Source organism: Sinocyclocheilus grahami, unplaced genomic scaffold, assembly GCF_001515645.1.
Source record: "Sinocyclocheilus grahami isolate Dianchi unplaced genomic scaffold, SAMN03320097.WGS_v1.1 scaffold274.1, whole genome shotgun sequence".
NCBI classification, from domain to species: domain Eukaryota; kingdom Metazoa; phylum Chordata; class Actinopteri; order Cypriniformes; family Cyprinidae; genus Sinocyclocheilus; species Sinocyclocheilus grahami.
In genome coordinates, this window is record NW_015505453.1 from 603,838 (window position 1) to 621,860 (window position 18,023).

General features: G+C 36.9%; 1 protein-coding gene across 2 annotated transcripts in view; it reads left to right on the forward strand.

Moving 5' to 3' along the window:
* LOC107599892 (sodium- and chloride-dependent glycine transporter 1-like) overlaps positions 1–18,023 on the forward strand; it is a 43,727-nt gene that overhangs the window by 14,811 nt on the left and 10,893 nt on the right. Inside the window, exons 1-2 of one of the 2 annotated variants that reach the window (XM_016291612.1) lie at positions 3,026–3,106; positions 17,626–17,782. In XM_016291612.1, coding sequence (XP_016147098.1) covers positions 3,092–3,106; positions 17,626–17,782 — 172 coding nt within the window. In that variant the 5' untranslated portion in view covers positions 3,026–3,091. Of the gene's footprint in view, positions 1–3,025; positions 3,107–17,625; positions 17,783–18,023 lie in introns of those variants that run through there. The other variant, XM_016291610.1, reaches the window with a different exon arrangement.

Below are 18,023 nucleotides of genomic sequence, written 5' to 3' on the forward strand. Positions count from 1 at the left end.
CTCTCTCTCTCTCCCTACCGTTAAGTAACTTGAGCATTGTTTTACTTACTTGTTTTTGACATATCCGACCGAACTACAAACTTTCCAGTGATGTCTGTGAGAAAGGTACATTCACTCGACAAGCTTGCGCACCCGCATCTGCGCTGCCGCGAGCTCAATCCACTCAGCGTGCTTTGTTTATCAGCTCGTGCACATTAGCTATACAGGCGTTAATACTGAATGTTTAACATTATATTCATTGCATACATATACTTCGTAGTAGACATCCTTAACTCCTTTTTGCTGTCTGTTGTTCTGTTGTCGGTGTTTCTTTGTTTGAATATGGCGCTTATCACATGCTGTGTGGTATTGGCGTTTGGTATCGGGGCATTTTAACGAGTACGAGTACAGGAAACCAGTATCGGCCCGATACCAATACCAGTATCGGTATCGGTGCATCCCTAATTTTAATATTAGAAGATTTTGATTTGTAATTAGTATTTCAATATTTATTAAATATTCAATATTAAATATTACTGTTAATATAAAAAAATATATATAAAAATCTTTACTGTATTTTTAATCAAATAAATACAACCTTGGCAAGCACTAGACACGTGTTTTAAAAACGTTCCACCAACAAAAAATCTTACCGACCTAAAATTTTTGAACGGTACAGTTTATCCATAAACTTAGATACGATTATGTAACGCAGGTAAAGCGTATGGACATAGTACCTTTTGCATTATTTCTGCACAAGGATACCAAGAAGAGAGGTGAAATAACCTTCTTGTTTACATCGATCTAAGCAGGTTGTGTGTTTAAAATGGTTGACTTAAATCAGCAGAACATAATCTCTGCATACATTCATAATCCCTGACAAAATACAGTCTAAACAGAAGCTGCATGAACCATAACATCATGCTTCTGTATGACGTTCTGACAGTATCCACAAATATTACATAAGTGATGAATAGTTCAGATCAAATATTATATTTAAAATATTTGTTTTAAACATTACGAACATGTAAATGCTTTGACAAGTATTTTGTTGTCATTCCATCCAGGAATAGTTCATTTAAATGATTTTATGACGTTGCTAAAAAGAACATTATGTTGTGTATTTGGTGTAATGCAATGTGTTTATGCGGTTTAAGGTTAAAAAAACACATTATTTTCCATATAATGTACATTATTGTTTCTCCTCTATGCCCCGCCTTTCTGAAACGCGTCGATTTTTACAGCTCATTGTTCTAAAAAAAGCGAGGTGTGCTCTGATTGGCCAGCTATCCAGTGTGTTTTGAATGGCTGAATGCCTCAAGCGTGTGATGGAAATGTTACGCCCCTTACCATACTGTGATGCCGTCTCACAGCAGGATGAGACTCAATCCAGCTGCTCTGCTCGTGCACATCCCATCATCGGTTCTCTTTTAGCAGTTCAGTCAATGTACTGTTAGGAGTAACTGAATAACTCGGGATATTGGTTTATTTCGCGTCAGAGTGAGTGTCAGGCACGTTTATAAACCGAATAACTTAAGTAATTTGTGGATTAGTGTGTACTGGAGATTCAGTTCGATTTGGTTAACTGGTTCGACCGGTTCACTAAGAAGATCCGGTTAAATAGAACGATTCGTTCGCGATCCGGACATCACTTGACGAGACAACACCAATAAAACCCATTACAAACGAGGCATTTGTTGCATCCAGTGGGGACATAATTACTGATTATAATGACTTATACTGTCTTTTTACACGTTGCGTTGCGTTGCGTATCACTCTGTGTAAACTTAAAACCATGTCTGCATTTGTGATCGGAGAAACAACAAGCCTACACTACACTGCTCAAAACTCGTGGTTGAATCATCATTGGCAAATTATTTGAATATAAAAAACGTACTTACAGGCTGTGAGTCAGAAGCGCCAGACTGTCCTTGCAAAGTTGGAACCACATCGACTCCACAACATGGCAGCAGCGGCAACAGCGAGAATAAAAGTTACGCCTTCTTTCTTTGCTTGAACATTTGGGCGGCATTATGCAAATCTTCCCACATTGTGACGTAGATATGTGGGGGCGTGTTAGAACAAGCCATTTTAGGAGGGGTGAGGTTGACTCTTAACTTTTATAAAGAATATCTCTTTGGATTTGAGACTTTAGTCTTTGCAACTTTACAGATATTCTTTATGCACCAAGAGCTTGTAACACTCCAAAGAGAAAGGAAAATTGAAAATCACATCATATGACCCCTTTAAAGTGATCAGAACTTATGTTTCTGTCTGTTTCATCTGATGCTAATGGACTCTGAAGATGTTTTTCAGTCTAGAAACTGAAGTTGCATGACATTACATCTCTATGTTTGATGCTAGCCAAATTTGGGCTGACTTATGCAACCCTGAATGCCTTCAATGGGCCTTTAAAAGTGCTCTAATTGGCCCTCTTGAGCATATTGTGATTTAAAATGGGTCATTCCCCAAATTCAGTCCCTCTATAACAAATTCATTTGTTTCTGTGTTTACAAATGCAAACAGCTCAGCAATAATGAGAATCAGCCCAGAGTACAATGATAGAGAAAGGCCAGTGGATACTGTTTATGTCTCTATATGTAATTCATTAGAACAAGCTGGTTGAGCATACATTTGTGCAGAATCTAGAAACAAAAATGCTAAAATGAAAGCGTATGAAGAGCAAGTGAACAGCTCACATGTTCCCTTATCATTCTCATTGAGCATTTATTGAATGTTTTGGTTAAGTGAAGCGTGTCTGCATCTAGACCTGGTTTTCTGGTTTTCTGTTTCTGTTTTCTGTTTGGAATCTTTTGTGACATCTTTACTGTTATATAATACATAACAATGTAAAATTATGTAACAGCCTGTAGCGTTATAGTTGATGGCAGTGTATAGGTAAAAGCGACCAATTTGAATATGTACTGTGTGACCAAGAGAAACTCCCTAAAGCCACACCTCCAGGCTCCTCCCCTCTGCCCACCCACGGCCCAAGGGTAGAATAGGTTCCACATGGAGCTGTGTCAGTCTGCTCTGACCCTGCTTACACGCTGATGCTTGCCTGAATGCTGTAGGTTCCTGTATGAGTAGACACTACTAGCTGGGGTTTACAATGGACAGCACAAAGGTAAGACCAAAGGAAGTGAGAAATAACAGTGAGGCTAGAGCTAGAAGTGTATGTGGAATGTTGAGGCCTCAGTTATCAACATAGGGGTAAGAACTCAGTCTTTGTGAGGGAACTTCTCAAGAAAATCTTTCAGAATGTTTTTTCTTTTTTTTAAAGTAACTAGGGAACTATAAGGATTAGTAACTGTCTTTACGTCTTATTTTTAAGTCTTTGGTAGAATTAGTTTCGAGCGTTCACTAAGGTGTAAGAAAGTCCCACAGTTTTTCTTTAGACTTTGACATCGGTCATTCTTGGAATGCTGTTATACATGTCTTGAACTGTGTAGAAACATGACACGAGTGACAGATATACGTCCTCATGAACAACCCATGATGGTTAATTATGTTTTGATCTGGAATCTAGAAGGTGTTGACTTCATTCAGGTGTTTAGAAAATAACTATTTGTTAAGAAGTAGGCATTTTTATTATAGAACAAAACGGTCATGAATAATAGCCAGTTTCTTGTTTATATGACCATGAAGAGCCATCCTCAGACCTAATGACTCTGGCTACGAGAGCTGTTATGGATCCTGCCTAGTGTTTATTAGTTGGCAACTAGCTTTATGGGTTGAAGGCAGACTTTTAGTTTCTTTAAATGAAAGCCCAAAACATGTAGCACAAAACTGCTAATTAACTTGTGTGGTACCTATTAATTGTCTTGATTAGTTTGTGACCAATGTTTCTTGTGCACGATACACTTCTTATGTGTCCAAGTTTATATAATAATTTTTTGATTTAATGGAATAATAAGGAAGTCACAAGGCTTTGTGTATTTAATAGTAAAAACAGTAATAATGTTAAATATTATTACAATTTAAAATAACTACTATTTTGTATAGTTTTAAATAGAATTTATTCCAGTGATGGCAAAGCTGCATTTTTAGCAGTCCTTACTCCAATCTTCCGTGTCACATGATCCTTTAGAAATCATTCTAATATGCTGATTTGATGTTCAAGAAACATTTATTTTTATCAATGTTGAAAACAGATGTGCAATATTGTTATTGTTGTTACTGTCACTTTTGATCAATGCATCCTTTCTGAGTAAAAGTATAAATATCTTTAAAAATAATAATAATTAATTAAATAAAAAGATTTGTGCTGATCCCAAACTTTTGAATGGTAGTGTGTATATACATTATATTGTAACATTTTGTAACTCGATGTTAATTTAAAGCCCAATAGCTTTGCCTTTTCAAACTTTACGTTTATTCTGTCATAATGTTTCTGTAATTCCTAATAACCAGATCACCTGCCCATAGTAATAATTACTTACTTTCTTACAATGAGAACACGTGTGGAACCGGAATTCTTGCATGTTGCTTTATGCCAGTCTTTATAACCATATCCTCATATATGGGCGTGTACAGGGCAGCTGCTGGCCAAATGGGTGCCCTAAGCAGAATTGTATTGTTGTGCCCCCTCTCCCGAATATTATGGATGTAAAAAAAACACAAAATAAAAACCACCTACTATAGGGATCAAAATGGAACTTTAATAAAATGTAAAAGTAAATAAATTGTAATTATATTGTATTATTTACAAATTACAATTATAGCTCTAGACAGTTATGGCTATTATTTTATTAATACAGTTGTCTGATTGATTTTATAGTCCCGAATATTATGGATGTAAAAAAAACACAAAATAAAAACCACCTACTATAGGGATCAAAATGGAACTTTAATAAAATGTAAAAGTAAATAAATTGTAATTATATTGTATTATTTACAAATTACAATTATAGCTCTAGACAGTTATGGCTATTATTTTATTAATACAGTTGTCTGATTGATTTTATAGTCTCGAGCATTCAGAAATCACGCAAAAGAAAACTAAGCAGCTTTACGATAAAACCATGGTTAATTTTTTTTTGTAATGTTTGTGATGTCCACATGTTTTTGTTGAAGAAATTATTGAGGCTGTCGCATTTCTTTTGCAAAAAGGTGGCCAAAAATGAAAGATTAAGTGGATATTTGAATTAAATGTTTGATCAGTATTAAAGGACTTGATCGTCCTGTAAGTGTAACTGCAGCAGTTACCAGGTTTGTGATATGTAATGTACATAAATTGTTTTCAAAATTACTTTGTATTACATTATGTATTTTAACAGTCCTATTCAATGAAACCACTTCATTATTAATTAACCAATCATTATTGCCTCATTGTTTTATATAATGCATTTTCAGTAATTTTAAAGGCTGTTGTTGGCTTAGGTCTGATTTTATAACCACAAAAAATATGATCTTAATATTTCTTTGTAAACTATTATTTGAAGTAGCCTAACAAAACCATGTTTAATTTGTGGTTACCATCCATGGCTACAATAACCATGATTTTTGGTTTTATTCGTAAAACCATGGCTAATTTTTGAAGGGAACATGGAAAGTCAATATTAGATGCATTGTTGGTTGTTGAATTATCACCGACATTAAAACACATTATTAACGTCAACAGCCAATAAAGTTTCACAGGGTTATCAATAGGGGTGCTCCGATTGATTGGCTACCGATCACTATCGGCCAATAATCACGTCGGGATGATTGATCGGCGGTCTCTAAAAAGACTCACCTTCATATTTCTTCATTAAATAACTTGTAAAGTAATTTGAAAACCTTGTGTGAGATGTCATTTTACAAACAGCGTGAGTGAATCACTGCAAGCGTGCTCTCTTTCGCTCTCAAAATGCACAAATGGCTTCAAATCACCACACATCACGTCTGTCTATAAGCGAGCTGCACAGTTGACACAGGAATTGTCACTTGCACAATCGAGGCAGTGTTGGTCACTAAAGTTTATAAATTGCATTACTTTAAAATTTTTGCCAGTGTTGATCCATTCAGCGCAGTGCACAGTGCACACTCGCAGCGCACACACATAACGCCAGGTTCACATTACTCCATTTGCAATGCGTATGCAGTGCATATTTTTCCACGCTCATGTTAACGGATTAAAGCGTTCACACTGCACACGGTTCCGGTCCGGCAGTGTGTTCCAGGAGCGGTGCGTCTGCAGCAGTGCAGAGATTGTTTCCGCTGCACGCACTGAATTAAAGTAACAGCGCATTGTTTGCGGTAAATATGAACATGGATTGACACGAAAATGTAGTAATTACACCATAAATGCATATTATTAAAGTCTCCTGTGTTTCACAGTCAACACATATGGCGTTTTGGCTAGGTTTAAAGGGAAAGAGCACTTTTAGATAATCAAGGCAATAATAGCTGCCACTCGTGGAGGTAGGAAAACAAAGTTCTTTATGAACCGCAGGATTGCTTGTAATAAAGATTTCAATGCAATAGGAAAGGCAGTAGAGCTGACTATTTCTGTCAATGGTAAGTTTGTGATAACGTAAGAAAAGTAGTTTAAGTGTTTTGCCACTTGCTTGAGCAACTTAATATATAAATCTAGAAGTAAATGCAAAAGTAAAAAGCATTAAATAACGTGTTGCTTATATTTATTGTGTTTAAACATGTCTGTGAAAGATTGTATTACTGTACTGTGTAAAAAAAAAAGAATCACAATGTTGAAAAAGCATTTTAAGTAACAATGTTTGGATTTAAAATCAAAATAATGGATAAATGTTGTGTTTGTGGTAAACAGCCACAGATCAGGTTTTATATAATGCATTTTCAGTAATTTTAAAGGCTGTTGTTGGCTTAGGTCTGATTTTATAACCACAAAAAATATGATCTTAATATTTCTTTGTAAACTATTATTTGAAGTAGCCTAACAAAACCATGTTTAATTTGTGGTTACCATCCATGGCTACAATAACCATGATTTTTGGTTTTATTCGTAAAACCATGGCTAATTTTTGAAGGGAACATGGAAAGTCAATATTAGATGCATTGTTGGTTGTTGAATTATCACCGACATTAAAACACATTATTAACGTCAACAGCCAATAAAGTTTCACAGGGTTATCAATAGGGGTGCTCCGATTGATTGGCTACCGATCACTATCGGCCAATAATCACGTCGGGATGATTGATCGGCGGTCTCTAAAAAGACTCACCTTCATATTTCTTCATTAAATAACTTGTAAAGTAATTTGAAAACCTTGTGTGAGATGTCATTTTACAAACAGCGTGAGTGAATCACTGCAAGCGTGCTCTCTTTCGCTCTCAAAATGCACAAATGGCTTCAAATCACCACACATCACGTCTGTCTATAAGCGAGCTGCACAGTTGACACAGGAATTGTCACTTGCACAATCGAGGCAGTGTTGGTCACTAAAGTTTATAAATTGCATTACTTTAAAATTTTTGCCAGTGTTGATCCATTCAGCGCAGTGCACAGTGCACACTCGCAGCGCACACACATAACGCCAGGTTCACATTACTCCATTTGCAATGCGTATGCAGTGCATATTTTTCCACGCTCATGTTAACGGATTAAAGCGTTCACACTGCACACGGTTCCGGTCCGGCAGTGTGTTCCAGGAGCGGTGCGTCTGCAGCAGTGCAGAGATTGTTTCCGCTGCACGCACTGAATTAAAGTAACAGCGCATTGTTTGCGGTAAATATGAACATGGATTGACACGAAAATCTTATCAATGTAGGCTACCTGAAAGTGATGCACGGGCTCCATCTTTTTTTCCTTTTTCTTTTCTCTTTTTGCATTCAGCCGCAAACATGAGGTGCGAGCGTTGTTTTTAGTTTTCTTTTAATGAGGTGCGAGCGGTCGTGGGCACGGATGCGGGAATGGCGCGTCACATGTGCTTAGCCTACTGCGTTCACCGTAAAATGCATTTTTTATAATTATATACTGTGTATGTATATATATATATATATATATGTGTGTGTGTGTGTATGTGTGTGTTCATCTCTAGATTTTTATTTATGTATATGTTAATTTGAATATTAATATAGAACGAAAGTTTTTTTGAGCAACTGGTATGGTGCCCCCCTGGGAGTTGGTGCCTTATGCAAACTGCGTACTCTGCGTATAGGGAGCGGCGGTACTGGGCATGTATGTGACAGCATGTGTGTAGATTGAGTGATGTGAACTCCCAATGACCTGACACTTAGGCCACCGTCACTTCCCTACTTTTGTGCCCCTTGTTCAGATTTTGGGGTGCTTTGCCTGACAAGTCACCATTGCTGATGATTGATCAAGCATGAGAAGAGTGTTTTCAGGGTCTAAGCCAATGAGAGAGCAGGAATATGACCTGCTGCTCACAGGGTGAGAAGCGGAAGCTTGCATCTTTAGCAGAATTACTTTCACCTCACAGAGACTGGATAATGGCTTCTTTAAGGACTGTCCACGCTGGTTAATTTCATTCCTGTTGAAGAGAATGAACCCGCCCTGTTTAACTAAAGGAGTTAAGTAAAAGTTTTTGCTTTCTACCACTCCTTCTTCCCATCCCCATCAGTCTTTGGGACACAAATAGGTTGTCCCACCCCAAAAGCACTGCGTTTGCTGATTTAGAAATTAACATCAGTGCAATAGTTTGCTTTTCAGAAAGTTATCATACAAATGCCTTGTTGTTGACTTGTAGAATATAGAATGAAAAGATGCTCTGTAAGAGGCTTTTTGGTAGCAATTACAACCCTTGTGGTCTTACCTCTGACCTTGATAAATAAACCCAAGGTGAAAGTCTTACTGGAGACTTTGAACGGGCCTGTTGTATGTCCCTTATTTTCCTAAGGAGAATGAAGCCCTCATCAGCAAAGAAAGATTGAGGATGTTGCCTTTGAAAGTGGGGGTAGGTACAGGGGGCACTAGAAAGGGGAAAGGTCAGCTCTGATGAATAGTGAACCCAGTGGACCTGGGTGTTTAACTATTTCAGAAGTGCTGAGAGCACATTTCCTTTGGCTTCCTTGCTTTTCTTTTTTTTTTTTTCATTCACATTCTCAAATTGCTTTGGTCATTTTTTTTCTTGCTTTCCAGTAAACTGTCCAGCCTGATGGGAAATGTTTTGCAGCATTAATCAGCAGTAGGTCTCGAATCTCTTTTTATGTTTGGACCTGTGGAGCCTTGTGAAGTTTCACTGCTCGAAGCGGGTTTTGGAATCTGCACTATTTTTACGAAGGTCACTCCATTGGCCACACCTTTGACTCTTTAACTTCAGAGAGCAGGAAGTCATTGATTCGTCACAGTATTTATATCTCCCTTTTCCTTAGACTTTCCACTGCTGGATTAGAAGTCTTGTAGAGTCTTTTTTGGGAGCACAAATATTTCAAATGAGTGTGGGCTTAATGTTCTATCTATAACCATGGCATCACCCTTCTCAGTTCTTATCTTAAATAACTTAAAATAGTTTGATTATGTAGTACCAAGGTTAATTAATCATAGAAATCAGATGAGTTGATGTGTGAAAGGTCCCCTGGTAAGTGTGCTTGTGTGTTTATTGAGTGATGCAAATTTGACATGCACAACCAGAGCTCATAACAATCTGTAGGGGGTCAAAATAAAGAAAAAAACGTTTATCGCTCCACATGTTTTTTCTTAGTAATATTTATATTTCTGTTAGAAACATTTATATTTCTCTTAGGGAAGCATAAATAATTCATTTATATAATCAAATATTATTAAATCTTTTTTTTTTCTTTTTCGGAATGCAGTTCATTGGAGCAGACGTCAATCTGTGATGGTTGTAAGAATGAAGTAAAAATACTGTCACTCTTGCTTTTGTTGGGCGTTTGTTTAGTTAAGACTTCAGAGAGTTGTTCAAAAATATTCTGAATGTAAACACACATATAGCTTATGGTCCAAACACCTCTATCCAAACACACCGTATTGAGGATGTGTTCATCACACCACATTCTGCAAGAACATCTCCAGGCATTCTGGGTGTTAAGTTGAGAAGTCACAGGTCAGTTCTCACATCCCTTCTTTGCCTAAAAGGGTCACATACCTGCAATGAGTTTCTCAGAGGGAGATGTGCTGCTGTCAGTCACAGGCTTCTTGGGTAGATTCTTCTTACTGTTTGAGGTTGTAGGGCAGGACATTGTGGAACAGTTAACTTTTGGTGAAAAATACAACCTCAAGAGATCAAGATTAGTACTGTTACTATTGTTATCATTATATGAGGCCGTTGTTTTGTTGAAGCAGTTTTAAAGAAGTCTTCTCTTTTTTATTTTCTTTAACTTTTACTTTATTTTATTTTATTTTTTTACAATTTGAACCACTCATTTTAATTTTCTCTTCCTTTTTTTCCATTTTCTTTTTTCTTTTTCTTTGTCTATTCCTTTTTTCCTTATTGTTTGTTTTTTCAGTTTATTTTCTAGAAAGTCAAATAGCTGAACCACTCATTTGACTCAGGTCCCTCTGAGACCTTGTGTTTATGAGTGTGTCTTGGTCTTACGTAAAAGGGCAGATGGGCCCAGCTGGACGATCTTCTCTCTCACACTCTGTGCTCAGTAAGACAGATCCTTGGAGCAAACGGCAACGGTTGAAACACCTGGGCATTCCAGAGCACAGGGACAGGGATCACAGAGTGCAGCGGATAAAGACTTAACTAAATAATTCATTGATTTACCGGAAGGTAAACCCAACATAACCTCGTGTGTGAGTGCAGAAGGGACATGTTTTGGAAAATGTCTCATTTATAGAGCTGCAGTCCCTTGTATACATTATGTTGAACTATAATACTATAGGTGGATTAATGTAGAGAGAAATTGACTAGCATTTAATTGAAGCATATTTCTGTCATGACAACTCTCAGAAGATTTTAGCATGGTAATGGATATGACAATATTAATGTATTTGGTCTTGGCAGAATAGATCTGCTACGCTGCTGCTGAATTGCTGCTGATGTTGGTTATTGCTGTAGTTGTAGATTATTGCTGCTGCTGCTACAAGCAAGTACAAGAATTGCTACTTCCAATGCATACGGTGATCCACTGCTGTGAGTATTTACGACAATGGTTCTCAAAGTGTGGTGCACGCCCACCAGGGGGGGGCACATGAGTATTGCAGGGGCGCGGGCAATCAGCAGAAAAAAGAAAATAATTAAAACAGTAAACAGCCAAAGGACGTAACTTAGAATGGGACATGGATTGCACAGACCCAGGCAGGTGCTGGTCATTCAAAAGCTAAATGCAGAAAATATGACGAGACATATATTGCTCTCGGCTTCACTCACCGTGTCTACACCGGACGCGACAGTTGTCGTCACTGATTATAATGGGTTCTACTGTATTTTGCCACTCGTGTCCGGTGTAGACACGGTGTTAATTTCGTTGGTGAGGAGGAAAGGCCTGTGTGTGTCCTATGCCTTAGCGGACAGCAAACCCACAAAAATAAATAAAAAATAACAAAGAGAATAATAATAGTATTCTATTCTCTCTATGCTATTTTTCCATGTTTCAAGTGATGCAGGTGTTTTTTTTCCCTGTTGCAGGGGCGCGGGCAATCAGCAGAAAAAAGAAAATAATTAAAACAGTAAACAGCCAAAGGACGTAACTTAGAATGGGACATGGATTGCACAGACCCAGGCAGGTGCTGGTCATTCAAAAGCTAAATGCAGAAAATATGACGAGACATATATTGCTCTCGGCTTCACTCACCGTGTCTACACCGGACGCGACAGTTGTCGTCACTGATTATAATGGGTTCTACTGTATTTTGCCACTCGTGTCCGGTGTAGACACGGTGTTAATTTCGTTGGTGAGGAGGAAAGGCCTGTGTGTGTCCTATGCCTTAGCGGACAGCAAACCCACAAAAATAAATAAAAAATAACAAAGAGAATAATAATAGTATTCTATTCTCTCTATGCTATTTTTCCATGTTTCAAGTGATGCAGGTGTTTTTTTTCCCTGTAGGTATTTTTTTGTTTGTTTAAATTAAAAAAGCATGAATTTTTCATAATGTTTAGTGAAATTATTTGGTAGTCTGAGGTGGGGTGGCAGATTTTTTTTATAGGTTTAAAGGGGGGCACGACCAAAAAAAATTTGAGAACCCATGATTTAAGACATACTGCTGCTGCACAAATAGCATATAAAATAACCCGTAGCAGGAAGCAACACCGTATGCATTGGATCTGGGGAAGGTGGAGGGTTTTAGAGGAACTCTGAAAGCACACTGCAAAATGCTCAAGTGGATGCTAACCAGCCATTTTAATGTAAATCAGTAAGCTCATTGGCTGCGTGTGCAACATGAACATATCAGCTTGTGCCAAGTCATTTAATGCTGTGAATATCATCAGTTAAGAACCCATCAGCTTGCTTCATCTAGAGTTTCATGAAATAACTTGGCATTTTACATATTTAAAAGTCAGTTCATCTTCCAGGTGTTCTGACCTCAACGATCCCACCTGTTTTAGTCTACTCTGAATTTCCTCCTTTTTCTCATCACAGGTGCCCAGCTGCTGAACTTCACCCAGTCTCAGGTCTAAAAGCAGACTTTACCTATGTGTCTGTCTACTGATGCTGAAGAAATCCCTTCAATACTCTCTTTAAATATACAGTAGCGTGGCAGTATTTGCTTACATTACGTGGTCAAAAACCTGATTAATTTGCAGTGATGATTGCATTAATTTGCAATAATCCATCAGAAATTACAGGATACTTTCAATTGTTTATGACAGATGTCACTGCCTTAACCTTACAGTGTTTGGTTGCCGCACCACTAATTTGCATTAAGTTGAGTGTTTCTCATTTTTTTGACACTCTCAACTCTTGTTCTACTTTGCTGTCAGTCCCACAATCCCCTGCGCAAGTCTGTTACTGAGCTCCTGTAGAGAAAATGCCTCCTCAGCTTCACTCACTCTTAGGGCTGCACAATTAATAAAATTTCTAATCGCGATTACAATTATAGATGCCACAATTACGTAATACATTCATACGTAATCTTCAAAGTAGGGTTGGGTAAAAAATATAGATATCTCGATATTAATCGATTATCATTTTTATGGAACGATATCGATTCTTAAATCCCAAGAATCGATTAGTCTAGCCTGTTTTCAGTTAATGGACGGAAAGTTGAAGGGCACTTCCCATCCAATATATCGCAATAAGCATTGTGCTTTTGGTACTTTTAATATGAAACAAAGTCTCAGATTTCAAATTCTGTCCATTGTATTGCAGTATTCGAACAATAAATGCTGTTTTGGCGCTGTTTAATGTGGAGAGACAGATCGCTGTAGCACCTCAGTTCAACAGACGCAGCAGCCCGAGGCACACGTGAACTGATCATCTTCTCCACATTAATACCAGTTTCAGCACAAAATAAACGTGACTAAACATCCGAAGGTAAGTTAAAAGAAAGGGTACAACTTTACAATCCGTATCCTGTCTCATGTAATCGCTCAATCAGTGTTTCAGTCATGCAAAGACGTCAATATAACGTCTTGTAAACAATGTCACTTAACGTCACATTTACCTCAGAAAAACATATTTGGTGACCATAAACTCATTAGTCAGCTAGAAAAATAAACTGTAGAGAGTGGCATTTTCCTAAATAAATGCACCATATAACATATTCATTATAAATGTTACTGTTCTTCAATGTTTCATTTATGTTTGAATAAATCCAAGTTTTTATGACAGCCACCATTATGTTTATATATTCAAAAAAACGAATTGAAGTAGAAATATTATGTCATTGTAACTTTATTATTTAAAAAAATTATTAAGTGTAATTTTAACAAATCAGTCAATTTTAACCTTCAATATTGTAGTAATGTAGTACCAACTGACTCGTGTATATTTTACAGCATTAGTTGAAAGATTTTTTCCTTGAGAAAATTTGCCATGTACTGTACCTGATATATATCCAAAATAATCGATATCGAATCAAATTGAATCGCAAACTTGTGAATGAGAATCGAATTGAATCGTGAAATTTGTGTCTAAACCCAGCCCCCCAGCCCTATCAACTTGTGTTATTTTGCCTGCTTAAGATGCGTTTTTTCTTTCTACTTGTTATCTTAAGGGTTTTCCCCTTTTCCCCATTTTTAGTTTTAGTATAACATTATAATACCATTCATATTTTAACTTTTTTATAATTTAAAGAAGAAACCAATCCGATGTATAGTTGACATTTGAGGCTTAATACTATAGAAAAGCACACTTTTTTTCAGTTTTCAGCTTGTTTATTTTCATATAAAAATACAGCATGCAGTTGCATCAAACAATGGTATAAACATCGTTCAATGTAAATTGTGATCATCGTAATTAATAATCGCAATTACAATTTCAAGGGAATAATCGACAATTATGATTTTTGTCATAATCATGCAGCCCTACTCACTCTGCTTCAGTGGACTTGTACAGTTAGACCGTTTGCAGGTTCAAGAATAAGTGGTAGTTGTCTATTCTCACTAGGGTTTTTGTGTTCTTGTTCAAGAAATGTTGCATTGTTTAATGCTTAACAAAATGAATATTTCATTTGGGCTGAAAGGCAAACTTTGGATTATTGTTCATTTTGCTGATGCACATGTGTCTGTGTCATCCTGCGGAGAGCAATGGCCCAAGGAGCTCAAACTCAGAAGCTGCAGTGAGTCTATATGTGTGTGTTTATGTAGTGCCTTGTGTAACCTGAAGCAAACCTAAAATACATTAAATAAAATAAAAACCGCAGGAGTACCATTACAGCTGGCACTCTTGCTGCCATTAAAATCGTTTCAGCACTGTTACACAGCCAGCTCATAATCTTTTTATATTTAGACAGTCAGCCTATCACAGCGGTGGTACATCATCTAAATATTTTCTAATTCTTTTTAATTATTGCATGCAATTAACTCGCAATGGCACTCATGATAAAACACTAAGTTTACAATTACAACACAGTGGTCAACTATGCATTTTGTAAAGCAAAATTGCTCACTAGAATTATCAAGTGCAGTCTGGATTCATCCCCAGAGCTGCAGGGAAGATTGCGAGCATAGGCGCTGAATGTTCATCTCCCGCAGCATGCTCACTGTGCAGACAGAGCGCGTGCTTGGATCAGATCGTGAGCTTGCCTTAGAGGTCAACATGAAGAGCATCTGATGAGAACAGATGGAGAGAGTAAACTTTAAATCAGGCCGACAAGACCAAATATTTGTCTTGTGCACATAAGCAGCCCGAGGCACACGTGAACTGATCATCTTCTCCACATTAATACCAGTTTCAGCACAAAATAAACGTGACTAAACATCCGAAGGTAAGTTAAAAGAAAGGGTACAACTTTACAATCCGTATCCTGTCTCATGTAATCGCTCAATCAGTGTTTCAGTCATGCAAAGACGTCAATATAACGTCTTGTAAACAATGTCACTTAACGTCACATTTACCTCAGAAAAACATATTTGGTGACCATAAACTCATTAGTCAGCTAGAAAAATAAACTGTAGAGAGTGGCATTTTCCTAAATAAATGCACCATATAACATATTCATTATAAATGTTACTGTTCTTCAATGTTTCATTTATGTTTGAATAAATCCAAGTTTTTATGACAGCCACCATTATGTTTATATATTCAAAAAAACGAATTGAAGTAGAAATATTATGTCATTGTAACTTTATTATTTAAAAAAATTATTAAGTGTAATTTTAACAAATCAGTCAATTTTAACCTTCAATATTGTAGTAATGTAGTACCAACTGACTCGTGTATATTTTACAGCATTAGTTGAAAGATTTTTTCCTTGAGAAAATTTGCCATGTACTGTACCTGATATATATCCAAAATAATCGATATCGAATCAAATTGAATCGCAAACTTGTGAATGAGAATCGAATTGAATCGTGAAATTTGTGTCTAAACCCAGCCCTAGTTCAAAGTCAACTTGTGTTATTTTGCCTGCTTAAGATGCGTTTTTTCTTTCTACTTGTTATCTTAAGGGTTTTCCCCATTGTTTTAATTTTAGTTTTAGTATAACATTATAATACCATTCATATTTTAACTTTTTTATAATTTAAAGAAGAAACCAATCCGATGTATAGTTGACATTTGAGGCTTAATACTATAGAAAAGCACACTTTTTTTCAGTTTTCAGCTTGTTTATTTTCATATAAAAATACAGCATGCAGTTGCATCAAACAATGGTATAAACATCGTTCAATGTAAATTGTGATCATCGTAATTAATAATCGCAATTACAATTTCAAGGGAATAATCGACAATTATGATTTTTGTCATAATCATGCAGCCCTACTCACTCTGCTTCAGTGGACTTGTACAGTTAGACCGTTTGCAGGTTCAAGAATAAGTGGTAGTTGTCTATTCTCACTAGGGTTTTTGTGTTCTTGTTCAAGAAATGTTGCATTGTTTAATGCTTAACAAAATGAATATTTCATTTGGGCTGAAAGGCAAACTTTGGATTATTGTTCATTTTGCTGATGCACATGTGTCTGTGTGATCCTGTGGGAAGCAATGGCCCAGGGAGCTCAGACTCAGATGCTGCATTGAGTCTAAATAGGTGTGTGTGTGTTTAGTGCCTTGTGTAACCTGAAGCAAACCTTAAATACCTTAAATAAAAAATGCAGGAGTACCATTACAGCTGACGCTCTTGCTGCCATTAAAAATATTACAACACAGTTATACAGCCAGCTCATAATCGTTTTATATTTAGGCAGTCAGCATATCACAGCGGTGGTACTTCATCTAGAGAGTTTCTAATTCTTTTTAATTATTACATATGCAATTATTAACTCACATTAATTAAGTGACAGTTACACTTGATGAAAGTTAAGTTACAATTGTCAGAATTAATTAAGTGATAATTATATTGATGAAAATTATGAAACACAAAGTTTACAATTACAACATCTAAACATAGTTGTCAACTAAGCATTTGTAAAGCAAAATTGCTCACTAGAATCATCAAGTGCAGCCTGTATTCATCCAAGAGCTGCAGGGAAGACCACAAGCATAGGCGCTGAATGTTCATCTCCCGCAGCGTGCTCACTGTGCGGACAGAGCGCGTGCTTAGATCAGATTGTGAGCTTGCCTTAGAGGTCAACATGAAGAGCATCTGATGAGAACAGATGGAGAGAGTAAACTTTAAATCAGGCCGACAAGACCAAATGTTTGTCTTGTGCACATGACAGTGATTTCAGTTCACATCAAGTGCGCTCCAGCACACTCTCTGAGCCCTCCACAGTGCTAGCATGCAATTTAGGAGTTTTCACAAAATTCACACAAACTTTCTGACGTGACTAACTTCTTGCTTTCTTGTAGTTGTCTTCTTGAAAGACATTTTTATTAGTAGAGAGCTATAGGAAGTGATGGAACTGGAGTTATGAATTGACAACCCAAACTCAAACTTGCATCACCATGGGAGCTCCATATGTTGGAGACATGAGCAGTATCACGTCACCGGGGCATTAACATTATTGTTTCATTTTTGTTTTGTCAATGCAGTTGACTTGTGTCATGCTAAAGTTAACCTGAAACCATTTTATAAGAATTTATGTTTGCATTGTTGGAATCTTGATGTTGATTAAACACTGTTTTGTGAGTGATTATTGTAAACAAAAGTTGTTTACTTCTGACTCATGAGAGCGATTTTCATTTTCATTTCATTCGTACGTATGTCTGTTTCAGAATGGAGCAGTTCCAGGAGAGCCAGTAAAGAAAGATGAAAACTCCAGAAGGGGAAACTGGGGCAACCAAATTGAGTTTGTCCTCACCAGTGTTGGCTACGCAGTGGGGCTGGGAAACGTCTGGAGGTTTCCTTACCTCTGCTACAGGAATGGAGGAGGTGACCATTTTTGACTTTATTCTTCATTTCCCATGATCTATCTTGTCTTTCTTTCTGTGCCTTTCCTGCACGGTTTAGCATTTTATAATTTCTTGCTAGATTCCTAAAATAGAATAAGTTAATTGTTTTTCATGTAAGTCTGAAAATCTATGGATGTAATCGAAATTAATTTTTAATTAAATTTAGGTTTTTGTTTTTGTAAGTCATACCACTGGGTCCTTTCCAAATTCTTTGCTCCCTT